A 27,679-nucleotide genomic window follows, 5' to 3' on the forward strand; every position below is an offset into this window, starting at 1 on the left:
CAATGTGAATTTGAATCCCAGCTTTGTCTCTTTTTATGAACTCCAGCAAGTCATTACCCCTCACTGACTGTCAGTTTCCTGGTCTACAGAATTGTAATAATAATACCCTACTTGGTAGAGTTGTTGCGAGGGTTAGAGATAATGAATACAAATGCCTGGTAATTTTTTGTTTTATCTCCCTTCTTTTCTTATATGTGGATTAAGGGGAAAGAGATATTATCACACTTGAGACTTAGCAGTAAAAATTCTACCCTACAAAGCTTTGAGTGCCTTCTCTGTGTCAGTCAGTGCTCTGCCGGGCACTGGCATACAAGCAAGTGATGGTCAGTAGACGCCACCAAGTGTAAGTCAGCCAGAGTAGACTTATTTCCTTCCACTACACTTGGTAGTCCGTGGGATATTACAGGCAGTATATCTGGGCTTCAGTTATGCACTTGACCAAACAGAGGTATGTATGGGGTGGATGTTTGTACATTTAAGTAGAGCCAAACAAAAGTGATCAAAGGAATCCAGAGGATGCTCATAGGTAGAACATTATTACCTTAGAGGAAGGGGTGACTGTTAGACTCTGTTCTTGGCCCTGGTCATTCATTGTTTTTATTCGTGACTTGGGTGCAAATATAAAGGCAGGGTGATACGCTCTGGTTTCAGAATGATTTGGACAAGGCAGAATAAGGGATTGAATGGAATAGCTAAGGGCCAGTGGGGCCCAAATTGCATACCTACCTTAATAACTTTGAAATGCTGGAGGTAATAGACTGAGGGTGCTGGTTGCAAGGCTTAACAAAAGTCCCTTTGATTTTTTAAAAGCATATAAAGGGAATGTTGGAGTTGAGATGCCCTGAGAAACCAAAATTGAAAATCTTTTAACAAACAAAGGAGACATGAGTACCCCAGGCTCTGGTAGAAGCTGCTGAGGAGGGAGAAAGGCAGGCAGTTAGTTGTGCTGCAGAGATACCTCCTCCTCTTGGGATCTGAAGGACAGGGAAGTGAAGGCTTGAGTATGGCTGGAATGTGCATGCCTGCCTAGAGGCTAGGGGATGGCTAGGGAACCCTCTGTTTTCTCTTTCCGAGCCTGGCATAAACATGTGAAGGACATGACTGCCACCCTGGGCCTAGTAACTCCCCTCCCTTGGATAGAAATAGAATGGACTAATCTGCCTTTGACCCCATACCATCCTCATGTCCCACTGTCCAGCCTTTCAGTGAGGAGCAGTGAATATAACTCTCCCCCCTCCACTCCTTTTTTTATTGTCAAGCTGTGGGCCTCACACAGTTTTCAGCTGTTTGTGTCTTTTCGTGCTGTCTAGACCTTGCCTTAACTTGGTGGCTTCACCTGGGTCCTTTTGGAGTTCTTTCAGCCTATGGTGTAACTCCCCCTCCCTCCTTTTTTCCCTTCCCAGACTCCAATATCTAGGGCTCTTCAGAGCCTACAGGTACTGTCTCCCAAGTTGAGCGCAACTCAGGCAGGGCCTGTAGCAGCAACCCTCTCCTCCTTAAGGTATCTTTTTCAAGTCTCCTATACTGTAGTGCAGAGGCCAGATCTGGCATACCAGGAGTGATGTCAGGTTCCCACAGTGCCCCTCTCTTTGTTTGCTTGGTTCTCAGGATGTGACTTTTGCTCTTACCTTCTGCCATTGTTTCTTCCTGATTCCTTGTCTAGCATTTCAATTTTGGTCTGATGACTGGGCTTTGCTTTGAACCCCAGCTGGCGACTAAGGCTGTGACTTTTCACTTAAGTGCTGCCAGGCCTTTTCTGGAGGTCTATTCATTCCTGTATTCCTGGGATGTTTAATGTCTCATATATGTAAATCTCTTAATGCTATTCCTATTCTAGACTCTTGATTGAGCCACAGCCTAGAAATGCTCTCTATAGATTGAAACTTCCAGACCGTTACCTGATACGGGCTTTGGACCTTGTGCCTAGAATGGCCTAGCAGTTGAGAAGACTCAGCTCGTGCAGTCATCAATCTCATAGGCCAGACCTTAGGCTCTAATGATGCTGCTTTCTACTCTCCACAACCACCCCTGTTACTGCTCTCATACCCAGCACTGCTTGTCCTGTAGGATGGAAGCCACTGTATCTGGCTGGGATGTATTGAGAAGTCACTAGTTTTCTCCTTACAGCATCTTAGGGAAGTATGATTTAATATGCTTCCTGTATTGCTCTGAGACATCTCATCCTTACCAAACTAGACTTTGACTAGCAGAGATATAGGCACAGAGTTTACTGTAATAGTAAACTAGTTGCTTCCGAGTGGGAGAGAGTGTCTGGAAAGGCTTCATTTGAGGGGATACCTAAGCTTAGCCTTAAAGGATGGGTAGGAATTTATCAGGAGCAAAGGGATAAAACACATTCCTGGCAGAGGTGCTAGCCTGTTTAAGAGCATGGTGGTTGTTAGAAAGGGAGAGAGAAAGAGGGAGGAAGAGAGAAAGAGGGGGAGAGAGAGAGAGAGAGATAGTTATTGATAATCTGTGTTGAGCGCAGTGGGAGAGGAGGCAAGAGAGGTAGGTTGCATTCAGATGATGGTCAAGATGAGGAATTTAATGGTGATCTCGTAGACATGGGGAATTTATAAATCAGGGCCAGATAATGTGCCCAATCCCAGGGCAGTGGGAGCTCAGAAACAAGAGAGAAATGGATATTGGGAGTTAGGGAGGTGTTCCTGGGAATGCAGTGGAAATTGCAAGGCTGAGTTGCACTGGGCCCCCTGACTCACCATCTCTTCCCCTTTCTGGCAGTGACCCGCCACAGTCACCTCAAAGACTTCATGTTGGTGGTGTCTATTGTTATTGGTGTGGGCGGCTGCTGGTTTGCCTATATCCAGAACCGTTACTCCAAGGAGCACATGAAGAAGATGATGAAGGATCTGGAGGGATTACACCGAGCTGAGCAGAGTCTGCATGACCTTCAGGAAAGGTAAGGCCCTGCCCCCACCCCACAGCCCTTTGCTGCCAGCTCTTGGGAGCTTCCTGTTTCCACCTGAGTTGTGGGTCACCTGGCCGCTGAGACCATGCTGACAATGGGCTGCCTGGGCCGTGTAATCCTTCCAAAATTACATTGGGAGCCTAAATTCCTGCTATTCCAATTGCCCTGGGTATTTATCCTTCCTCGGGAGAAGCTTATTTCTCTCTTTCCTGCCCCTGAACTTCAGAGGAAGAGCTGTGTAGCTGTCAGAGATTCTGAGCTTCCCAGCTTGGGTAGACTTGTCAAGGGCCTTTCTGTCCTTTGTCCTGTTTCTGGACTGCTTCTCTTCCCATATAAATAGATATAACTAACTGTTCTTCACTCTTTCCCAAAGAAACATACCTTTTTTCCTAGTGCCCCTAGTTCTTTCTTAGATGGAACCTAAATCTGTTAGTAGTACTGAATTGTTTTATGAGCTTGGGTAAATCCCTTTCCCTTCCAGGACTTATATTCTCATCAATAATATGAGGGTGTTGAACTATGAAAGCATTAAGGGCCTTCTAGCTCTGATGGTCTGGGGTTTTGTTTAAATAAAGCATAACTTAAAAACTATGACAGAAACTTTAGCTGTGAGGAGAAAGTTCCAGTCAATCAGTCACATAGTCAATCTAAGTACTTCCTGACATATTCTAGAAGCCAGATCTATGTTGGGAATTATAAGGAACTCCCTGCTAGTGGGACAACAAAACTCACACACAAGAAGGAGCAGTAAGTACACTCTTGGTGTAGTCACTCAGTGCCAGCCTATGGGGTGAGAACTGTAAGGACTGGAGGGGCACAAATGCAAGAGATGTGTGGATGTAGGGCTCTGAGGGGGTGCCTTGAAAGATGGGTAGGGAAGTCCGCGTAGTTCAGGTTGAGTGTATGGGGCAGGGCCAGATCCCTGGGACCTCCCTGGGAGGAGTTTAGTAGGATGCAGAAGGCAATAGAGAGTTAACCTAGGTTTGTTTTGTTTTTTTGTTTTAACAAGGGTGGAGGACCTACTTCAGGACTGTCTTTTAGGGCAATGATTCTGGCAGCCTAGGGACTCCAGTTTGGAGGTCTTGAATGAATTCATGTAAACAGGAAATGAAGCTCTTTCATTTTTTAATGACAGATAAGATTTCATTTTTTGAGAGCAGGGATATCTTAGGAACCAGGCATTGTTAAGCATTTAAATGCATTGTCGCTCATAATAACCAAACCCTTTGAGGCAGATGCTATTATTATCCTTATTTTGGTGTTGAGGAATGAAGGTTCAGAGGGGATAAGTGCTTTGCTAAGGCCACATGTCAGTAAGTGAGCTAGGGCTTTTGACACCCAGAGGGTGCTGACTTTACTGAAGCAGCAGCCTTTTCAGGTTCATTTCCATGGGCTGGAGCCTGTGGCTGTTAAGAGGTGCTGAACTGGGAGTCTGATCTTTGAGCTGATTCTGGCTACCCTGCTGGGCCCCATGCTTCTGGGACCTTTGCCATCTGGGGGCTAACTGCTGCTGTCTAAGAGGTCCCCATACTTCATTTGTCTGAAAAAACATGTACTGTTTTCATTCCAAAGGCAAAATAATCTAGGCAGGAGACATTCCAAGTTTGGGGATAAAACTAAGCTCCCAGCAGCCTCCAGAGCTAAACGACCAGTGGGGCATTTAGAAACACACACACACACACACACACACACACACACACAGGCTTACACATGTGCTCACCTCTGACAGTATCCAGAGCCCACATGCCACCTTGTCTTCTATCGTCCCTTACTTTAACAGGCCTGCACTGAGCCACCACAGAGCTTTACAGAGCTCCTGGTATTTTGGGTGAATAAATGTAACACTACATGTGCATTCCAGTTAGGATTTCATTGGGTTTTCAAGATAATTCTTTGTGGCAGGCGGGGATTTTGATTCCCATTTTACAGTGAAAATATAGGCCTGGTAAAAGGAACAGACTTCTCTACAGCCACACAACTACTTAGAGCCAGGACTTGTGATCAGGCTGCCTCATTATCTTACTTGTAATGTTACTTGATTGTTATTTTCAAAGTACTCAGTCTTCTTGGGGTAGATGGGGTGGGGCAGGACATGATTGTACGTTTATTTGTGGCTTTCTGCACCCAACAGTATTTATCAATCTCCATCTCTACTAGCCCCTCTTGGGACTATGAAAGTGAGTCAGGCTTGGTTCCACTTTAAAGGAGCTTGCTATTGTAGGGGGAGGACAGACATATCACAGTATTGGCTTTTCTAAAAGACTGCTTTCACAGAGAACAGTATTTCAGTGAAGACTTCAATCTCTAAGGGTGGGATTTCAGGCAATTAGGTCATGGAAGAATGCAGTAAAGGAGAATGTTCAGCAAGGGAAGGAAGTGAGGGTTGGGAAATGGCGCCTCTGATTTGTTTTTAGCTATGCAAATAGTGCCATCTGGTGTACACCTCCAGGAAGTTCAACTCCTTTTCTCTCCTGAAACAAACACCGCCCTCCCCCCCCCCCCCCCCCGAAAAAACCCTTTGCTGTTGTTGATTCCGACTCATAGTGACCCTATAGGACAGAATAGAACTGCCCATAGGGTTTTCAAGGAGCGCAAAGTAGGCAAGAGACTGCAATATGTCAGCAGGAAGCTTGCAGCCTAGACATTTCTTTTTCTTCCCTCCATACTTGTCCCACCACATCTTTTGATACTTCAGCCACTGACAGCTCTGTCCATACTTGGGGCTTATTAGAAGTTGAATTTTTGTTTTGCTACTTTTATTTCATCTACTTAGTTAACTCAGTTAACTCAGTGCTCAGTGCTCTCTTTGGTGGGCCCTTCTTGTTTTGTAGCTGTCCTTTCTTTTCTACACTGTAAACCTAAACCATGTATATCTCTTCTACCTCATCACCCTAACTCGGTGTTTCCTGTTAAGGTGGAAAGACCTGATGGTAGCTAAGTACTTTCTTCCAGAGGCATTAGCAAACTTTTACTCTTTCTTTCTGGTCTAGCCCAGTCCTCACCTCCCTGACTCCTTTCCGACAGAGCCGATCACTCCATCTTTTGGGCTCACCCAACACCTCGTATATCTCTGTAGAACTTATCACACTGTATGTAGTTATCTGTTTACTTGTCTATGCTGGACTAGATCATGAGTTTCTCAGTGGCAGGGACAGTTTTCTGATTCATCTCCATATATCTAGTGCTTAGCAAAGGGCCTGGCATTCAGTACTTGGTGAATGAATAAATGAACGATTGAGTGGATTAACATAGAAATATGGAGGGAAGAAGGCAGGAGGCATGGTTGGATGGATGAAAGGTCTTGTCAGTGGACAGAAGGAATGTACAGGTGGGTCCAAGTGTAGATTTTCATTATAGCTAATACCTTTGAGATCTTTCCTGCCACAAAAGACACTTAGGAAAGGAACTCAGGACCCAGGGGTAGCAGAGGGCTTTCATAAGCCCTGCCCAGCCCCCTTAGCTTTCATTTTCCTGTGCTTCTGGGAGCAGGTACTCAGGAATCCAAGAGGTCCAGCCCAATAGTTCCTTTCTCATCTTCTTAAAGCCTCCCCCTACCACCACCCCAGTCATATCTCAGCCATTAGGCTTTCCTTTGATCTTTGTCCAGCTTGCAGGGTATTTTACAGTTATAGAAACTTCCAGATAACCTAGTATAAGAGGGACTAGGGGAATTTGGACTGATATAGATTGGAGTTCTAGATCTCGTATCTACCCGAAAGTCACTTCCCCTTTTTAAGCCTTCGTATCTACATCTGTCCAATGCTGATAATGATACTAATATATCATTATCTTCAGGGAGGACCAATGTGAAATACCTTATAAATTATATTTGTTATGATTTTTATCATGTGAAGCACTTTAAAGGAGGAATTCGGATGCTTGGGGACCTGGTTTTAAAGCCTTGGTTACTGACAGCAAAATTATCACCAATGTAAGAGTTAGGGTAAGGATGATGGTTTTGTTGGTCCTGGGCTAGCTCAGAGCCAGATAGTCAGCAGAGAAGGGAGAACAGGTGCTGAGTGCTGGAGCCCCCATTTTCCTCTTTGATGCCATGACTCATGGTGTGTTGGCCGGCACCCCCTTGCCTGGCCTCTCCCAGCTCCTTGCATCGCCCCCCAGGCTGCACAAGGCCCAGGAGGAACACCGCACGGTGGAGGTGGAGAAGGTACATCTGGAAAAGAAGCTGCGTGATGAGATCAACCTTGCCAAGCAGGAAGCCCAGCGGCTGAAGGAGCTGAGGGAGGGCACTGAGAATGAGCGGAGCCGCCAAAAATATGCTGAGGAGGAGTTGGAGCAGGTAGGAGAGTCTGCTAACTCCTAGATCTCTTGAGGGGTAGAAAAAGGGCAGGGCAGGGGCCAAGGGTGTTACTGGAAAATTTCACGTGTGAGGACTTTGAAGTATGGCTCAAGGAATATCTTCTGGAGTCATTAGACTCTTACTGATACGAGCGCTGAAAAAGTCGAAAACAATGGTCACCATGATTTTCAAAGGATAGTGATAACAGTTATTTTGTTTCTTTTTTATTGAGATATTTATATGAAATAAAATGTACAAATCATAAATATACAGCTGGAAAACCTTTATGTATGCATGTGACCACCACTCAGGTCTAGGTACAGAAATTTTTAAGCAATCCTGAAGGCTTACTTTTGAAGTTACCCAGAAAGGTATCTTCTGTCAGAATCTCTAAACCATAGATTTTAGTTTCACCTGATTTTGAACTTCATAAAAATGGAATTATACACTTTATACTCTTTTGTGTTTGGTTTCTTTCGCTCATCATTATGTCTGTGAGATTCATCCACGTTGCATGTAGTGCTAGTTGGTTTATTTTCATTGCTGAGCAATAATCCATTGTATGAGTATACTGTAATTTATCTATCCATTCTCCTGCTCGACGTTCTGGGTTGTTTGCAGTTTTTGGTTTATTTTTATTATTATTATTTTGCTTCTATGAATAACACAGCCACAAACCTTCTTGTACGTGTCTCTTGCTGGGCATACTCGTTTCTGCTGGGTGTGTAATATTGTTGTTAGTTGCCACTGAGTTGGCATCGACTCCTGTCAACCGTATATATGAGACTGAAGTGTTGCCTGGTCCTGTGCCATCTCCATGACCTTTGGTGTGTTTGAACCCATTATTCAGGCAATTGTGTCAGTCCATCTCATTGAGGGCATATAATAGGGTACTTATGTATTTAGCTTTATTAGAAACTGGCAATTTTCCAAAATGATTGTACCAATTTATACTGCCACCAGCAATGTATGAGAGTTCTAACTGACATAAAACCTTTGTATTTTTAGTCATTTTAACTTTAGACATTCTGGTAGGAGTGTAGTGGTATCTAATTGTGATTGTGATTTACATTTCCCTAATGACTAATAATATTAAACACCTTTTTATAAGTTTATTAGCATTTGATTTGAGAAGTATTTATTCAAATCTCTTCCCTTTTTTAAATTGCCTTTTTCATATCAATTTGAAAGAGTTCTTTGTATATCCTAGATATATCTTGTGTGTGTGTGTGTGTATGTGTATGTGTATGTATACACACACATATGGAGCCCTGATGGCGCCGTGGTTAGGAGCTTGGCTGTTAACCAAAAGGTCGGCAGTTCGAATCCATCAGCTACTCCTTGGAAACCCTATGGGGCAGTTCTACTCTGTCCTGTAGGGACGCTATGAGTCAGAATTGACTCAGTGACCACAGATTTGGTTTATGTATATATATGTCTTTGTGTGTATAATCCAGCTGTCTATTATATCAGACATTAAAAGAGATTTGCAAAATTATAAAAAGTTACTCTTATTGTTTTTATTTTAGAAAATAGTCATTTTTTATAAAAATGTGTTCTTTATGTTAACATGTAATGGATTTAATATAGTTATTTTAAATGAATTAATGAGTATTTTAAAATTTTCTCAACTATAACCTCTAATAGGATAATATATCAACATATAACTCATGCCATTGAGTCGATTCGGACTCACAGCAAGCCTGTAAGACAGAGTAGAACTACCTCACAGGGTTTCCAAGGCTGTGGCTGGTAGGTTTGAACCACCAATCTTTTAGTTAGCAGCTGGGCTCTTAATTACTGTGCCACCAGGGCTCCTATATCAACATATAGCCAGCCCCCATAAACAAATGTTCTTTGAGGTCTTAAATAATTTTTAAGAGTAAAGAGTAAAGAGGTCCTGAGACCAAAAACAACTGGACTAGGTGAGCAAAAAAGCCCTTCTAAGGTGAGCTGACAATTGTGAAACATTTTCTTCTGTGGAGGTATTTGACAATCCTGGGTGATGGCTGAGAATTGGGCTTGGTTCAAGCAGAAGAACTCTGCTGGAACACAGAGAAACGGGTCTAGCTTTTGGTGGTAGCGTGGGAGTGGTATGATAAATTGGAAATTACAAGGTCCCAAACATAACATCAGTTTTTCCTATGGGGCCTTTACTGAGTTCTGGGGCTTTGCAGGAGACTAGGTTTATAGCCTATGTTCTCTGACCACAGTAAAATTAAAACCAGAAATCAATAAGAGGAAGATAACTAGAAAAGCCCCCAAATGTTTGAAGATTAAGCAAAACATTTCTAAATAACCAAGGGTCAAAAAAAAAAAAAAAATCACAAGGAAAATTAGAAAACCTTTTGAACTAGATGAAAATGAAAATGTGAAATATGAAAACTTATTAACTGCAGCTAAAGCAGTGCCGAGAGGGAAATCTGTAGCTCTAAATGCCTATATCAGTCAAGATTAAAAGTTAGAAAAATAAAAGCAAGTTAAAATTAAAAAAAAAAAAAGAAGTGCAAACCCTCTGTACTGAAAACCACAGAACAGTACTGAGAGAAAGGAAAAAGACCTAAATATATGGCAAGATAAACTATGCTCATGAATTGGAGGAGTCATTTGGTTAAAATACCAATTTTCCCCACATTGCTCTCTAGATTCAATGCAAACACAATCAAAATTTCAGCAGCCTTTTTTTTTTTTTTTTTTGAGGGGGGAGGTCATAGGGAGGACAGCAGAATGACTAATATAGAAATGCAAAGGCCCTAGAATAGCCAAGTTACTTGATAGTACCAGATATCAGGACTTACTGTAAGACAATGTGTGTAAGGATAGACAAATAGATTGTAGAACTGGAACAGAGATCCCAGAATGATCACCTGATTTTCAGAACTACTACAATTCAATCAAGAAAGGACAATCCTTTCAATAAAAGTTGCTGAACTAATTGAAAACTTGGCAGAAAAAAAAAGAACCTTGATCCCCTACTTCATATCATATGGAAAAATTAACTGGAAATAAACCAGATCCGTCAATGTGAACAATAAAACAGTAAAGCTTCTAGAAGAAAATTTAGGAGACTATCTTGGGGATGGGGAAGATTGCTCAAACAAGACACAAAAAAGCACCAACCATTAAATACAAAAAAAGATTGATTAAATGGAACTTCATTAAAATCAAGAACTTCTGTTCATTGAAAGATAATCTTAAGAGAGTAAAAAAGCAAGCCACAGGTGGGAGAAGAGATATATATATATATCTACACACCGTTCTTCACGATGGCTGTGCCATTTTGCACTCCCACCAGTAGTGGATGAGAGTTCCAGTTTCCGCACAACCTCACTGACATTTGTTCTTTTCTGTTTTTTTTTTTTTAAAGCCATCCTAGTGGAAGTGAAATGATATCTCATTGTGGTTTTGATTTGCATCTCTCTGATGGATTGAAGTTTTACACATATTTTGGTTATTAGATTCTTATTGGATATATGATTTCTGAAGATATTCTCCCAGTTGGTAGCTAGTCTTTTCACTTTTTTGGTAAAGTCTTTTGATGAACAAAAGTTTTTAATTTTTATGAGGTCCCATTTATATCTTTTACTGTTTGTGCTTTTGTTATTATATTAGATAATCCATTGCTAAAAGCTAGGCCTGACAGCATTGCCCCTGCATTTTCTTCTAAGAGTGTTCTGGTTTTAGTTTTTCACATTTAAGTCTTTAATCCATTTTGAATTTTTTGATGTGAGGCATGGATCTTGTTTTGTTTTTCTTCATATGGAAATCCAACTTTCCCAACAAGGTTTATTGAAGAGACTCTTCTTTCTCCATCAAATCGACTTCCCATACCCGTTGCTGTCCAGTCGATTTCGACTCATAGTGACCCTATAGGACAGAGTAGAACTGCCCATAGAGGTTCCAAGGTTTCCTCAAATGGACTTAAACCTAAGCCAAACCCACTACCGTCGAGCCAATTCTGACTTATAGCGACCCTATAGAACGGACTTAGCACCCTTTAAAAAATCAGTTGAGCAAACATGTGTGGGTTTGTTTCTGGACTCTCAGTTCTATTCCATTGGTCTATGTGTTTATTGTTATAATAGTACCAGGCTATTTTGATTATTGTAGCTGTACAGTATGTTTTAAAATGAGGAACTGCGAGTCCTCCTTTGTTCTTCTCTTTCAACATTACTTTGCCGTTCAGGGCCTCTTACCATTCCATATAAAGATGAGGATTGGTTTTTCCATTTTTGTAAAGGAGACTATTGGAATTTTGATAAGAATTACATTGACTCTGTAGATCACTTTGGGTAATATTGACATCTTAGCAATATTAAATCTTCCAATCTATGAACATGAAACATCTTTCCATTTATTTAAGTCTTCTCTAATTTCTTTCAGCAGTTTTTTATAATGAAAATAGTTTTGACCTCACAGATGCTCTTGGGGTCTTGGGGACACCCAGGAGTCCCAGGATCATACTTAGAGACCTATAGACCTAGCCCTTGTTGCTTCTACAGCTCTCTGATGTCTTTGAAAATACTGTTTTCATAATTTATACAGCTTTTTCTAGTTCTTGTATTAGAGCAGAATTGTTCTTCTGCAGTTGTCCTTCTGCATCCTACTGGGAAGTGGAAGTCAGGTGATAATCTTTAAAATATGTAAATCAGTGGCTGCGTATTAGAATCATTTGGAGAGCTTTAAACATTTTTTGAGGCCCATGACAGCACCCCAGATCAATGAAATCAGAATCTGTGCTTTGGGACCAGACATCAGTATTTTTAAAGTTCCCCAGGTGATTCCGGTGTGTGACAAGGTTGAGACCCACTACCATAAACTAAAAGAATAAAAATCCATTGACTTGATTCTGACTTATGGAGACTTCACATGTGTCACAGTAGAACTGTGCTTCATAGGGTTTTCGGTGACCGATTATTTAAAAGTAGATTGCCAGGCCTTTCTCCAAGGTGTCTCTGGGTGGACTCAAATCCCCAACCTTTTGCTTAGCAGCCTAGTGCATTAGCTGTTTGTACCACCCAGGGAATTCAGACTAAAAGACTTGACTATCTCACTTTGACTTAACTTGTTCCAGCCATTATCTGTTGTGTTCGTCTCTTTCAGGCTTTCATTACTTGTGTGTGGCAAGAGGTGTCTATCTTTGTTTCTCTTCCTCCCGTCTCCCTATTCTGTAATTCTTTCTCTTATTCAACAGTTTTTGAACCTGCTAGGCCAGTCCATTTGTGTGCCTCTCCCACCATCATGCTTCCCTGTATCCACTCCCTTTTCTCTGTGCATTCTCCCCTTGTTAGCTTATCCCATTCCTTTAACTGCCTTTAATATAGAACTTGATTATAAATTTTCAGACTTAGTGTATTAGTCTCTAAGGTATCTGTTCTTCATTTTAAATCTTGAAAGCAAGGGGTGCACCATTTTACAGTTTCTTTTTCAAGAAATGAAAACCAGGTGAAGGCCGGCCCTCTCATTGGCCCTCGAAGGAATAATGGTGTTCTGTTCTTAGCTAAAGCACTCCTGGTCTGTCTTAGGCTATAGAGAGGACCTCAGGCTTGCTGTGGGATACTTGCTTCATTGGCTGAAGTTGGGGATAAGGAGACTGCTCTCATCCCTTTTCTCTGGGATCCTGGCTAGCGGAAGGTCAGTTTCCAGATGGGGGAGTTGGGGATCACTTATGCTGGTAATCTGGGTGAGATAGCAAGGAATCCAGTCTGTACGTCTCTATATACCGTCAGATCTCTTATACTGAGTGCTTTGTTTCTGCTTCATTGTGCACTCTGCAGAGAAGTCAACGAGGAGGTTTCTGCTTACACACTGGTCTTTTCATGCCTCTGCGGTCAATGCCCATGTTAGATGTGGACATGCTTATTGTCTCCCCACCTTGTAGAGTTCTCTTCAAAGCCTATGTGCTATGCTCGATGAGAGAACTACATGACAAAGTCTCAGCACTAGAGGAGACTTTGGAGAGCACTCAGGCCAATCCCCTCTGGAGTAGCAATCATTTTCAAGGTTCCTCTGACACGAGCTCTTCATATACCTACCATGATGGAGAGCTCACTCTCTATTGAGGTAACCCCTTTACTTATGGTTTGGTTTTACATGGGAGAAAGGCCTTCCCCACACTCAATTGAGATCTGCTATAGGAAGCATAGGGTCATACAGCCAGCTGAGTGACAGACCAGTGACCATAACCAGCTTTTCAGACTCCCAACCAAATGTTTTTTCTGCCACATTGTGATGTCTTGAGGTGCAAGCACAGACCCCCAACTGTCAGAAGGAAGATTTTCTGAGCTGGCCTGTACCTCAAGAGAGCAGGTAAGATTGCTGAGTTTGATTGTATGACCAGGAGAGTCAACTGATGTGATGGGAAAAAGAGCATTCGTCAGGGAGCAAAAAGATCTCAGTTTGAGTTCTGGTTGATACTATTGACTGTGTGACCTGGAGTTAGCTTACTTTCCTTCTCTGAGCTTGTTTCCTTATATATAAAATACGGAGATTAATTCTTGCACTTTCTGCCACTGAGGGAGTTGTAAAGCTCACATGGGATAGGCATAAGAACTGTGAACTCTGAAGCATCATCCAGAAATGTTGGAGAAGGTGGTAGTGGTAGTAAATGGACTCATATCCTTCTGGCTGCACAGGTTCGGGAGGCCTTGAGGAAAGCGGAGAAGGAACTGGAGTCGCACAGCTCATGGTATGCTCCAGAAGCCCTTCAGAAGTGGCTGCAGCTGACACATGAGGTAGAGGTGCAGTACTACAACATCAAGAAGCAAAATGCCGAGAAGCAGCTGCTGGTGGCCAAGGAGGGGGTGAGACCTACCCTCCCGATACTTTCTTTCTTCCTCCCTACTCTCTTCATTGCCCTCCTCCCTTTTACCTATCCTTCACCCTTTTCTCTGCCTCTGTTTGTCCTTCCCACTGGGCACCTCAAGTGTTTAGATGTTATCAGGAAAAAGAGATCACCTGGTGCTGGGTTCTGTTTCTTTTCCTAAACGTGTAAGAGCTCCTGATGATGTCCTCAAGCTTCTGGAGGAGGGAATGGGGGTATGGGGGTGCTTCCACCTGCCTTCTGAGAAAGATGAGGCCAGTGGAGACAGGTAGAGGGAGGGCTCTGCCAACTGTAGACTACCAGCCCCAGACTTCCACGGGGACAGAGAGCCTCCTGGGGCCAGGGTACTGTCAGGAGACCGCTTTGCTTCTTTTATTTCCTCTATTGCTTCCCCTCCCACCCTTTTCCATTCCTTTGCCTTCCTTTTTCCCTTTCCTTCCTTCTTCTCTTCCTTTTCCTTGTACAGCCTAAGCTCTGCTAGGAGGAGGGGAACCCAGTCATAGAAGGGCCTTTCTCATTTCTTCTAACCTCTAATCCCTGCTCTCCTTAAGCTGGGGGTCTCATCTTTGCAGGCTGAGAAGATAAAAAAGAAGAGAAACACTCTCTTTGGCACCTTCCACGTTGCCCACAGCTCTTCCCTGGATGACGTGGATCATAAAATCCTAACAGCTAAGTAAGTAGCTCTGGCAATGCCTGTACCATCCTCAGAGCTTTGGGGATCTACAGGGTTTCTAATCCCAGTTCTATTCATTCACTGTTGGAAGGACAGCTCTGTTCTCCTGCTGTAGCCCTTGTTCAGCTCTCACCTAGCTCTTAAGTTTATGATTCTGTTGTTTTTCTGATCCACATTGTATCTTCCGAACTTGTTCCTCCAAGAAGAGCCCTCATTTTTCTTGGGGCTTCCATTCAGCCCATGCCTGCAATTCTCTTTCATTTGTCTTCAGGCAAGCACTGAGTGAGGTGACAGCAGCACTGCGAGAGCGCCTGCACCGCTGGCAACAGATCGAGATCCTCTGTGGCTTTCAGATTGTCAATAACCCTGGCATCCACTCACTGGTGGCTGCCCTCAACATAGACCCCAGCTGGATGGGCAGCACCCGCCCCAACCCTGCCCACTTCATCATGACTGACGACGTGGATGATATGGATGAGGAGATTGTGTCACCCTTGTCCATTCAGTGTAGGTGACCTCTTCCGTGGGGGTGAGGGAAGGAGCCTTTGACGCACAGGTTGATAAGTCCTTGGTCTCTGCTGCAGCTAAATAGCACATGAGGCAGATACCAAGTACGATAGTATAACTCATGGTCTTGGTTAATAAAGCTCAGTTGCATCAGGGTATTTTTTTATAATGGTCTTTTTGCTGATTTTCCTTGCTGTATGCTCTGTCTGCCTCTCTGGGTCTATTGTGTTATATGTGTCTCCCTTCACTCTTTGTTTTTCTTTATCTCTTTATCTTCCTTTTTCTCCTATCTACCTTTATAAAGATAATCTCTATTACCCGTTGCTGTCAAGTCGATTCTGACTCATAGCGGCCCTGTAGGACAGAGTAGGACTGCCCCATAGAGTTTCCAAGGAATGCCTGATGGATTTGAACTGCTAACCTTTTGGTTAGCAGCTGTAGCACTTAACTACTACACCACCAGGGTTTCCAGTCTCCTTTAGTGGTTTATAATGTAAATATGGCATTCATTTTGACTATTTATGGCATTTGTTTGTTTTTATCTTATGTTCCTTATTCCTAATTGCTGGAAACCCTGGTGGTGTAGTGGTTAAGCTATGGCTGCTAACCAAAAGCTCGCCAGTTCCAATCTACCAGGCACTCACTGGAAACTCTATGGGACAGTTCTACTCTGACCTATAGGGTCGCTATGAGTTGGAATCAACTTGATGGCAGTGGGTTTTTTTTTTTTTGGGTATTTTTAATTGCTAAAGTAGGTGAGTGGAATGGTGTCTGTCTTTTTCTTTGCCTTTTTGTGTGACGCCCCATGAAGTATATAGTCCCTTAAAGCGATAGAGACCTAAGTCTTCCAAGCCGGAGAGGCATTCTTGCCCAGGAGGAATCTCCTGCATAAGCATGTCTGGCTTCCCACCTGAACTCTTGGACCTCCCCTCCTCTGTCCTGGGTCTTGCCTCTCCTCTCCCCTGCGTGTGGTGAGGGCTGAGTAGAGCAGTGCCAAAAGGGATAACACCCATGGAAGTTCTTTAGTGAATGAAGGGAATTTTCCCTTACTGACTCACAGTTGAATTTTCTTTAGACCCAAGGCTCTTATAGGTAAATGTTGTCGTTAGGTGCCATCAAGTCGATTCAGACTCATAGCAACCCTATGTACAACAGAACAAAACGCTGCCCGATCCTGTGCCATCCTCACAATCGCTGCTATGTTTGAGCCCATTGTTGCAGCCACTGTGTCAATCCATCTCATTGAGGGTCTTCTTCTTTTTTGCTGACCCTCTTCCTTAACAAGCATAATTACAGGTAAATAGAATAGGCTTTTATGGAAAAGCTGTTGTCGCAGGCCCTTATCCCACCAGTACAGGGAGATGGCAGAAAGCTGGGGCTAGGCTAGGGGCTCACTTTCAGAAAGCCAGATTCCTGCTCCAGACAGGATTTATTTGTAAGTTTCCTCAATGATTCTTTGCCCCTGGCCAAGCATCTTTGCCTCCCTGATCAGACTCTTAGCCAAAAGACCTAACAGGGTTAGGATCAGTGACAGGCAGTGCGTGCTTCTGTCTTACTGATCTAAAGGCTCCTACGTTCTCCAGGTTGGGGGAGGGACCTTTATTAGCTCTGAACTACCCGCTCCTTGTCCCCTGGCCCTTCCCTTACCCCATTGATGGACAGGCTGAAGCCCTCTGTAAATCAGATTCTCTTCTCCTTTTGGCCTGGCTGTTGGACCCTAGATGCTGCCTGGCTGATGGGGCGTAGGTTCAGTGACCGCTCTCTCTGCTCTGCATCCGCCGGCTCGGATGATCAGTCCCTCTGGAAATACCCGGGTTTGAGGAGCCCCTTTGGGGCTTTTGTTTTTCCCATTTTTGGGACTAAACCAACACTCCTACCCCACGGGCCCCTTTCCTGCCTGCCTTACACCTCTGCCTGCTTCCCCTATCCCTCAGCACTGTCCCTACTAACTGCAAGGAGGGTTCGGGGGCAAGAAGAATCAGCCTGATCAGCTGAGGGCAAGAGAGAGAGCACCCATGGTGACAGAAGGCTTAGGCTTCTCCCTTCAGCCCAGCTAGGCAGATATCCTGATGGCCCTTCTTCAGCTGGGCTGGGATGGAGAGAGGGAAGGAGAGATCACCCTCCTCTTTTCTTTTTTTCATGTTTTTCCCCTTCCTCCTTGTTTTCTTCTTCTTTCTCCCTCATCCCCTACCTTTTCCATGCTTTCTGTTACCCTTCAGCCTTCTTTTCATGCCTTGAAAGCCACCAGCCATCAAAGCCCTGCCACCTCAACTCTCCATCACCACGGAATTGTGCTCTTTCCCTGGTGGCCCTTTCAAGGCTCCTGCACCCTTGTAACCTGGCCCATTCTCCCACCTGTAGGGAGAAGGCAGGGTGACCTATCTATCAGGGTAGAGAAGAAAGAACAAAAGTCTGAGTTCTCTTTTAAGCTGCAGCTAGGAGTGAGCCCAGGGGATCCCCTTGGGGATGAGCTCTATCACATTCCTGAGTTACTTGGTGCCCTTCACTGGGCATGGTGACCTTCATCTTCTAAGAGTCTGACTTGCAGCATTGATCCAAGAGCTGGTTGTTTGTTGTTTACATGCTTATTGGGTGAAATTTGGAAAATAAATAAGAGTAAATATGAGCAGAAGAAAGGCATCCATTTTGCTGTATTTCAGCATCTTCTCTTTCAGTGAAAAAAAGATAATAACCACTACCATTTATTAAGTGCCAGCAAAACTGTGTCATGTACTTTAAACATATTGTATAGAACCTTCAAAACAACCCTGCGGGATTTTATAAATTTGGAAATAGGCTCAGAATGTAGAAGTAAGTTGCTCAAGGTCACACAACTAGAAAGTGGAAAGGCTTGGTTTCAAGCTCTAGACTCTTGTACTCCAAAGCTCAAGGTTTTTCTATTACATATGATTTTGTATCCTGTTTTTTTTTTTTCAACTTTGCATTTTAATAGGTATTTCCCATGTTCTTAAAATCTTTTCATAAGCATCATTTTTAATAGCTCTCTAGTCTTCCAGCAACTGGATATTATTCTTTCATTGTTCCACCTTTATGTTTACTTTCATACAGTTATTAAGTGATGTGATGCATGTGTTTGTATACAGATCCTGGTCGAAGTTGTGAATTATTATCTGAGGTTGGCTTTCTAAAAAGGCTGGTTCTTAGTGCTCTCCCGGACCTTGCCCCAAGCCCCTATCCTACCCTCCCTTGCCTGTGTTCTCCCACTAACTGCCTTGCCACTTCCCTTTATAGTAACATTGATCTTAGGTCTCCTTCCATTGGAATTGCCACTAAAACTGACCTGAGCACCTCATCTTCAATTTCCCCTTCCTTTCAGGACCCTTGGTGGGAGGTTTCTGGGAGGAGGTGCCGCATTCTCCAGATTAGGCACCAAAGGCCCAGAGTGGTCTCCAGCAGGCATTTCTCCATGGGCAACCCTGTTTGCCTGACAGCCCAAATCCTGTCCTTCCTCACACTTTCTTCACTCTCCTTGCAGCCCCCAGCCTGCAGAGCAGTGTCCGGCAGCGCCTGACGGAACCACAACATGGCCTAGGATCTCAGAGGTTGGTAGAGGGTGAGGCTGGCCACTTCTTGACAAGCCGGGTATCTCTGCGGCGAATGCGCAGCTTTTCATCTGGACAGTCTTTCAGTTCTGAAGGCCACGGGACCAGCCCTCCATCTGCCTCTGCTTCTTCTTCCTGCTGCTCTTCCACCACCACCAACACCACCATCAACACCGTCCATGTCCACCCTGTCTATTACCACCACAGCACTTCCTATTTCCTCCAGATGGAGGCCTACCCTGACCCACCCCCTTCTGATAGCACCGCTGTGATGCCTGGGCATTCAGAGAGCTTGGGGTATCAGCTGTCTCTCTTCTCTTCCTTTCTTCCCTTCCCTCCCTTTCTGCTGTTTTTACCTTGTTTTCTGTCTGCTGGCTGCTGCTTGGTCAGTTGTGAGTATGTGTGTAATGGGGAATCTTCTCCTTGTCCTGTCCTTTCCTTGTTCTGAGATTCCTTCCTAAGAGCAGCATAACTCCCTACACCTTTCTCCCCTGCTTTGTCAGTCTGGAGTTTGCTGCCTCTAAAAATGAATAACAGCCCCCCTTCCTCTCAGCCCTATAGCACTTTGGACTAAAATACACACTTTCACGTCAATTATATAAGTGGAGCCCCCAGTTCGTTTACTTCTTCAGCAAACATTTGTTGGTATCTACTCTGTGCAAAAAAAAGAAAAAAATTTTTTTTTTTTTTTTACTCTGTGCAGTCCCATCACTGACCACAGTCTGGTCTGGGAGAAGTACATAAATAATTATGGAACAATTGGATAAGTGCTGTGGGGGTGTTGAGGAGGGAATGACTAACAGTATGCACCTGGGATGGAACACTTCATGAAAGCGATGACATTTGTGCCAACACCTTGTGTGTAGGGAAAGAAGAAAGAGTATTTTAGGTAGAGGAAACATGTGCAGAGGCATGGAGATTCAAGAGAATATGATATATGTGAGGCTAGAACATTGGGATGCTTTGGTGGGAAGGGGTTGCAGATGAGGCTAGAATGATGAAGAGCCCTGAAAGGCTAAGGGCTTTGGCCTTTACCCTTTAAGAGATGGAGAGCTGCAAAAAGGTTTCTAAAAGAAAGGCAATTGGTCAGATTTGCATTTTAGAAATACCGTTTCAGTGGCATGTACAAAGAAGGGGTTGGAGGAAGAGACTGCAGGAATATAGAAGCCATTACACACCTAGCTGCTAACCAAAAGATTGGAGGTTCTGAGTCTATGCAGAGGTGCCTCGGAAGAAAGGCCTAGTTTTACTTTCGAAAAATCGGCCATTGAAACCCCTATGGAGCACAGTTCCACTCTGACACACATGGGGTCGCCATGATTGGATTGACTCAATGGTAACCGTTTAACTGGCAGTAGACCAGTAGGGAAGGTAACAAGGTTTTGGGGTGGAAGAGAGGATTAATTTGGTGGCTGGCTTCAGAGGATGAAGGAGAGAGAAAAATCTAGGATGACACTCACCTTTGTAGCTTGGGTGACTGAATGGATGTAATACCGTTCAGGGAGTTAGGGAAAAGAAGAGAGGAAACAGGTTTGGCGGGGAGGTAATTTTGGCTTTGGACAAGAAAAATTTACAGGTAGGGTAGGAATTAAAATACTCATTCTGAAAGGTTAAAATTTCCCCCCAAGTCTCATAGCTAATTAGGAGCAGAACACAAACTACAACTTGTTTTTCCATCCTAGGACACTCTGTTGGACAGTTTTGTCCTTCTACAAAGTCTGAATAAGTGACCTGCAAAAGAATTGGTGAAAGACTTTCTCCCAGTGCAAGGACTTTCCCTGCTAATACCTCAAAATGCTAGGCTGCAGTCAGGAATAGTAGCCTTGACCTTGCCTGGAACAAGCTTAGGGGACCCTCAGAAAGTCCCTCTCCCCTGGAAGGACCTCTCTTCTCTGAAGTTGTGATCATAATCAGTCCTGGCCTCTGGGCTGTAGCTTGCTTTCCCTGTTGCTTCCTTTTGGTCCTGCCTCACTCTGGTACCAACCTCTGTCACTCTGACCCTTGAACCTCTGGATAGTTATCCCTGGGGGCTTGTTCCTTTCTCTTCCACAGAAGGGCTGCCTTTACTAGGGTCATCACTCGGCAGAGCTATTCATCTTCACTCTCATCCTCATTTTCATCCAAAAGCCTAGGCAGGGCGACTGCTCCTCCCAGTACAGACGGAGAGGGCTGAATGGGGTTGGGGCCTGGAATCTCGTGCCTCCAGAACTAAGCTGAGGGCAGAGGGGAGGAGGGGTGGGAAGGTGCCTGCGTCCACCTGGCCTGTTCACTGCTTAATTTTCTTTTGCACCATGCATCAGAGGATCGGCTCTAAAGGCAAACAGGCTCTCTAGTAAGGTTAGTAGCTTGGGGATGGGAACCTAAGGCAGCCCAGCCTTTGGGGAGGGACACCCTTGGCCTGAATGGTCTCAAAGATTCAGGGAAGGAAGGTGAGCCTGCACTAGTTGGCCTTTTCCCTTCTATACCTACTCAGGTTTCCTCCCAGGTTCTTCTCTTGCCTTGGACGTCTCAGCTTTTTAGTTGATAAGGGAGACATGGAGGTATAGGGGGATGGGAATGAAGACCAAATGTAGCTGCAGGCCAGGAGGAGTTAGGCTGGGAGGGCCTCAGCCTCTTGACCTCTCTTCCTTGATGTTACAAAGCTAGGTTTCTAGGATCCTCACCTCCTCAGCTTAGAGGGCCCTTTCTCCTTGTGCAGTTGTTCCCCAGAATTTCCTTGACACCTTGCTCAGTGCTTTGTGTGTGTGGAGAAGACAGGAGATGGAGAGGATCATTTTGGGGCACAGGTAGACAGGGTACACTTTTGTAGAATCCAGGATGGTATTAGATGTATGAGATCAAGTAGGAGACTGAATATTGGTAAATGCTGGAATATGTGGCTGGAACAGTGTTTGTAGAAGAGAGGTAGGAGCTGGAATCGTTCTCTCTGCTCTCCCATGTCTCGAGGAAGGTACTGGCCCACAGGGTGGCTGCTTAGTTAGTTGTTTCCTACTAAGACTTAAATCTGCAACAGCTATGAGCTAACCCCATGCTTTTGCTCATTTCAGGGCCCCAGTGCCCTCCTGGCTTCCAGCCTTCAGCATCCTTCTTTGCAGATCCTGTGGTACTCTCCTCTCCCATTCATGACTCCTTTCCTTTGGCCTCCTGACTCACATGTTTAAACATTTCCCTTAGCCCCATCCTCTGCCCCTGCCATGGGTTCTCAGGCCTCTGGGAAGCAGAAGGAGGGTTCATGGACAGGTTTCAGGACCTCCATATATCTACCCTTTTGTCTGTAGAGGCAGTAGGGGGTGGCATCCAGAACTAGTTCATAGCCTTCTTAGGAACAGCCAGCCACTTAAAGGGTCTCAAGTTCCTAGTTAAGCCTCTGCGTGTGCATGTCCAGTGTGCAGTGGCATGTCCCCATAACTCAAGCCTTGCAAAAAGAAGCCCCTTGTGACTCGCCCACATGCAGCCCCCTTCCAGCTTGACTGGCCTCATCATCTTCATTCCCTCAATACTTTCTACATTTACAAGTGCTTTGCCAACATATTAAAAAAAAAAAAAAAAACCCAGTTGCCAACATATTAGATACTCTGAAAAGTCTTGCAAAAGCACTGAATTGATATTATCTTCATTTGGCCAAAATTGAGGACCAGCAAAGTTAGATGACTTGTCCAAGATCACATAGCAAACCTCAGGCAGAGATGGAAATCGAACCAGATGGAAATCTAGACTCCCAGAGTTCGTCTGAACCACTGCCTCTTAAAGGCCAATGCCTGTCTTTCTACACCTTCCTATAGTCTCTCTGTCAGCAGAGCTCTGAAAGACACCCCACCCTTCCTGCTGCCACCACAGAGTACTGTTTCTACTCTTACAACATTTTTCTCTGTGACCTCATTTGAGTCCTATGAGAGGGTTGGAAGTGTCAGCATCCTGGCCTTTCCGGGTTGGCAAGGGATTGTTTGCAAGGCTATTCTTTCTCCTTCCTAGCCTGGGTCAGGCCCACTGACTGCATGTGCCCTGTTCCTTGGGGCCTGGCCCAGAGCTGGATGTATCCCAGGGTGACAGAAATAGGTGGGGGAGGAAGCCATTGGAAATGGTGGCTTAGAGGTGGGTCAGAAATAGATGGTTCTGTGTTAGCTTAGGTTTGAGTCCTAAGAAATTGAGCCAGCTATGGGAAGGAGGATATTTTATTGAGAAGGACACCTATAGGATTTAAGCTTATAATTGCACCAACTTAGGGCTTGGGCATTCAGCAGGAGAGCCCTTTGCCAGGCAGATGATCATATAATGACATTTGTTTTTGTTTCTTATTGTCTGTCTCTTCTCTCCCCTCACTTTCCCTTTTTTTTTTTTTCCTTTCACCCCTTGGTCCTTCTTATATCTATCTGCTTTTCCTTTTGCTCTTCTCCCTCCCCAATTCTACGGTCTCTTATTCAATCTATCCCCATTCTCTCTTCCTGTCTCCTCTTATCTTGTACCTCTGGCCTGCTCAACTTCCTTCCTTCTGTTCCTCTTTCCTCTCTCCTTCCCACCTACCTGTTCATTCTATTTTCTTTCTTCTGTCCCTCTTTCCATCCTCATTATCCTGCCCTGTCCTTGTCTTCTCATATTGTCCTTTTCTCTTCCTCAACTCTTTCCCTGTCTCCTATCCTGTGTGTGTCCTTTTCTTTCTCTCTTCCCGGTGTCTTGCAGGGATTTGACCCATTCCGATTCGGAGTCCTCCCTCCATATGAGTGACCGCCAGCGAGTGGCCCCCAAGCCTCCTCAGATGGTCCGTGCTGCAGATGAGGCTATCAGTACCATGACTTCCAATGGCAGCCACCGGCCGATTGAGGGGGTCCACCCAGGGTCTCTGTTGGAGAAACTGCCTGACAGCCCTGCCCTGGCCAAGGCACTACTGGTGCCGAACCATGGGCTGGATAAGGCCCACAGCCTGATGGAGCTGAGCCCCTCAGCCCCACCTAGTGGCTCACCACGTTTGGATTCTTCCCGTTCTCACAGCCCTAGTCCCCTAGACCCAGACATGCTGTCTTCAGTTGGGGACACCCGAGCCCTGCAAGCCAGCCGAAATACACGCATTCCCCACCTAGCTGGCAAGAAGGCTGTGGCTGAGGAGGATAACGGCTCCATTGGCGAGGAGACAGACTCCAGCCCAGGCCGGAAGAAGTTTCCCCTCAAAATCTTTAAGAAGCCTCTTAAGAAGTAGGCAGGATTGGGGTGGTAGTGGTGGGACAGCTTGTCCTTTTCTGGATCTTCTGCCTCTCCATCCCCTACCCCCAAGATACCAAGGCCCTAGAGTGGGGCATGGGAGGGGCTGGCCCAGGGGCCTGGGCACTGTACATACCCACTCCCCTTGTCCTTGGGTCCTTCAACATTATTTATTAACTGACCACCATGGCCTGCCTGCCCTGACTTCCTTCCACCCATGGGCTGCTGCTGTCACTCCCTCTCCACTTCAGTGCATGTCTTAGTTGCTCTCCCCTCCACCTCCTCAGCTCTCAGCTCCACCTCTGGGGTCCAGCTTTTGCCTCTGCTGTCCCAGTTTTGAGGTTTGGTTTCTTGTTTCTCTCTGTCTTCTGCTTCCAGGCCCCTCCCCTCCTCTACTCCTCAACTTCCCCTAGCAGCTTTGGGGAAGATACGTGGAGTAACTTCTGACGCTTGTGTCTCAGATCAGTCCCACCCCACCACGATGGTTCTTTTTGCCCCAGACTGGGGCTAGGACCTAGGGCCTAATCTTTGGGGTTTGTTCTTTGGGAGTGTGGTGGACCTGAAGGAACCTCTGCCTGGAGCTCCCTCAGGTCTCCAAAGATCCATGGGGAAGTGAAGCCAACTCCAGGGAACAAGCCACCAAAGACTTTTGAAGAGAGGCCAGGCTAGAGAATGGATAGGGAGAGACCTCTCTTAGTTGGAGGATGAGTAGATGCCAGACCTGTGTGCTACAAGGCAGTCACCTTTCTTTCACCCACACCTGCCACCCTCTTCCCCCTGCTTACTCACACTGCAAGAGGGTTTGTCTCTAAGAGGTGCTGCCCTAATGCTCCCCAAGTACCAATACTTCTGGGGCTCAGGACAATTGGCTGCCTGGCCATGGGAGCCACAGCCATGACATAGGGCTCCAATGGGGCCCTGTAGCTTTTGGGCAATGATGCTGTTGCATTTGAACCAAAACAGTTTAAAAGTGAAAAAAGAAATCTGAATTTCCCAAGTGCCTGCACCACATACTCCCCTTGTCAGATCCCATTTTCATGTTTCTGCATAGCCTGGGCCAGAGGCTCCAAAAGGAGACAAGCAGTTTGGGGAAGGGTTGGCTAAGGAAGATGGTGTTGGTGAAGGTGGCTGTGTGACCACTCCCCTCTCCCTTCCCAGCCTCTAGACAACCCCCTCCCTTACCTGTTTTTGCTATGGCTGTAAAGGTATTTTCCTTCTGCCCCACTCCATGTCATGCCCCTACCCTGGGATCCTATTTGGGGCCTGGGATGGGGGTACCTGGGGCTGGTCTTAGGAGGGTGCTAGGTTGCAAACTGCCTTGTACCCTCTGGACCCTCTCATGTGGGTTTTTCTGTGCCATTTCATAAGACTCTTTGAAGTCCAATAAAGCATGTAGGAGATTTTAACCTGTGCTGGCTTTGACTCTCATTTGTGTTCTTCGTGCTCTCTGGGGCATAGCAGGCAGGGGATGAAGAAAAGACTAATCCTCCACTGTCAATGGGAAAGTAAAACTTGAATGTATATACTCAGAAGCTTTCTGGGTAGGATTACAAGATAAAATACAGGATGCCCAGTTAAAGTTTACATTCAGATAAACAATTTTTAGTACAATCATGTACCATGCAATACTGGGACAATGTTTTTATTTGCTAAATCTGATATCCCTATTTCTGGGCCATCTTGACCGCAATTATCTTACAGCTTCGTCTATGGCCTCCTACACCTTTAGTAGAATTACCTCATAGGGAGCTTGGGCTACATGTACAGGGCACTGAGGAACCAATGAAAGATTTTAGTGAGGGAATGCCACAGATGAGATTTCATAAAAAGCAGTTTGTGTAGCCAAGATCAGAAACTTGTACATAAGCCTTGTATATTAGGCTTCTGTTTTAGTCCCCAGATTCAAACACTCTCCAAGGGGTAGCCATTCTACCTCCACAAAGCAACAACTGCCTTATAGCTGACCTTGTCTTTGCCACCTGCCATTTTTATCCACTGGAGAGCTCTAAAAGCAAATGGGCCTTGGCCCTACCCTGTTTAAAACTCTCCCAGGGTTCTCATTTCCTTCAAGATAAAATCCAAACGTCTTTGACCTAGTAAGATTCTCTTCCAACCCTACTGAATGACAAGCTTCTGGCCAACCTAATAGCCGTAGGGCTCCCAACTGCCCCCGGTTGTAGATCCTAGGCTAGAGCCCACGTCGGACTGCAGTCTCGGGTTATCATAACGGAATAGTCATCAAAACGAGGAAATATATTTTGGATGCTGGGATTTTTGTTGTTATCTTAAAAATATTTGATCCCCGTCTTGTTTTGGCGGGAGGGCCTGACGAGCCCTGCGTGCCGTGCGCTGCTGCGGGGCCTTACGGCTTTGCCCACACTCTGCATGGCGGCGGGAGAACAGCGTTCCTGCCGGGAATATTCACAATCAATGTGGCCGCAGGACAGGCGCAGTCTCCTGCGCTCTGCCCATACTCAATATGACGGCTATTCGGGCAACCCGCTGGTCCTGCCCATCCGGCCCCGGGTATTGAACGTGTCGAGTAGCGTCATTCGAGCTCCGTCGCGCCGGTTTTGCGTCACGGGTAGCGGGAGCGGGAAGGGGATTCAGATTGCCGCGCCTCTGCTCTGGTGAGGAGAGTGCTGTCTGTCCCCAGCTCCAGTTCCTGCCCATCCTGAGCCCCTTTCCAGCAGTCCCTGGAGCACGACACTTCGCACTGTGCCACCTTCGCCATCTCGTCAACGCCTCAGCTGCAGTCCCGAGTCCAGTCTCTCAGCACCTCAGCCAGTAGCTGCGATGCATGTGATTAAGCGAGGTGAGAGGCCGGGGAAGGGGCGGCAGGGTGGGTGGGGAAGGCAGAAAGAGGACGCGGTGTGTGGGGAGGGGAGAAAAGGGACGCCGTTACCCACCGCCGCCGCCGCCGCCGCTTCCCGCCCTTCCCGCCGTTGCTTCCCGCCCTGTCAGCCTGCGCGGCCTTCTGTCTTCGATCAGCCTGCCCCCCATCCTCCCTTGGACGTTCAGTCTGCGCCCTTCGGCTTTGTCATCCTGCTGCATTTCAAAAGAACAGCCCCTACACTTTATCCAGTAGTTGCTGTGTGCGCCCAGCACTTTACAGGCTTTATTTTATTCCTCACCACGAGGCTCTGAGGTAGGGATTACTAGCTCCGCTTCGCAAATGAAGAAACTGAAGCTTGGAGAGAGGTTCGGTGACTGGCCCAAAGTCACCCCGTTAGTTGATAATGAGGCCAGGGTTCGAACCCGTAGCTGACACTAGAGTTTTATTTGAAAGGTTTATTTGAAAACTTTGGGGTTGGTAAGCTGTCCTAGGCACGTCGAGGAGCTAGGAAAGAAGGGATTCTGTACCTTACACGGGCTCCTGGCAGTTTTCTGAGCTGTTTCGTAGGTTGAGATAGAGGTGTAGAGTGAAAAAAGCAAGTATACAGTTCCCTGGAGTTTGCCCTTTGTGGGAGATTGTGTTGCCATATGCCCCAGGCATAGTCCCAAAGGAGACTTTGAGACAGGGACTACCTGTCTGTTTTTCTGACGAGAAGAGATACTGAAGGATGGCCAAGATATCTTCCGACAGGCTGGGACGGGGAAGAGCCAGGGGTTTGGACTCCTGCTCAACATTAATTTCCCATTAGACTTGCTGAGTGTCTCCTTTGTGCCCAGCCCAGTGCTTGGCTATGTGAGC

At 45.6% G+C, this 27,679-nt stretch overlaps 2 protein-coding genes across 3 annotated transcripts in view; both read left to right on the forward strand.

Annotated features, from left to right (window-relative positions):
• STIM1 (stromal interaction molecule 1) overlaps nt 1–25,387 on the forward strand; it is a 211,618-nt gene extending 186,231 nt beyond the window's left edge. The window contains exons 6-13 of one of the 2 annotated variants that reach the window (XM_049890011.1): nt 2,743–2,920; nt 7,049–7,226; nt 13,862–14,029; nt 14,622–14,722; nt 14,994–15,229; nt 16,951–17,043; nt 18,726–18,792; nt 23,470–25,387. In XM_049890011.1, coding sequence (XP_049745968.1) covers nt 2,743–2,920; nt 7,049–7,226; nt 13,862–14,029; nt 14,622–14,722; nt 14,994–15,229; nt 16,951–17,043; nt 18,726–18,792; nt 23,470–23,983 — 1,535 coding nt within the window. In that variant the 3' untranslated portion in view covers nt 23,984–25,387. The remainder of the gene's footprint in view (nt 1–2,742; nt 2,921–7,048; nt 7,227–13,861; nt 14,030–14,621; nt 14,723–14,993; nt 15,230–16,950; nt 17,044–18,725; nt 18,793–23,469) is intronic. The other variant, XM_049890012.1, reaches the window with a different exon arrangement.
• A 1,143-nt stretch (nt 25,388–26,530) lies between these two features.
• Nucleotides 26,531–27,679, forward strand: part of RRM1 (ribonucleotide reductase catalytic subunit M1) — a 40,053-nt gene continuing 38,904 nt past the window's right edge. The window contains exon 1 of the mRNA XM_049890013.1: nt 26,531–26,800. Within this exon, the coding sequence (XP_049745970.1) occupies nt 26,782–26,800 (19 nt within the window). The 5' untranslated portion in view covers nt 26,531–26,781. The remainder of the gene's footprint in view (nt 26,801–27,679) is intronic.

This window comes from Elephas maximus, chromosome 7 (assembly GCF_024166365.1).
Source record: "Elephas maximus indicus isolate mEleMax1 chromosome 7, mEleMax1 primary haplotype, whole genome shotgun sequence".
NCBI classification, from domain to species: domain Eukaryota; kingdom Metazoa; phylum Chordata; class Mammalia; order Proboscidea; family Elephantidae; genus Elephas; species Elephas maximus.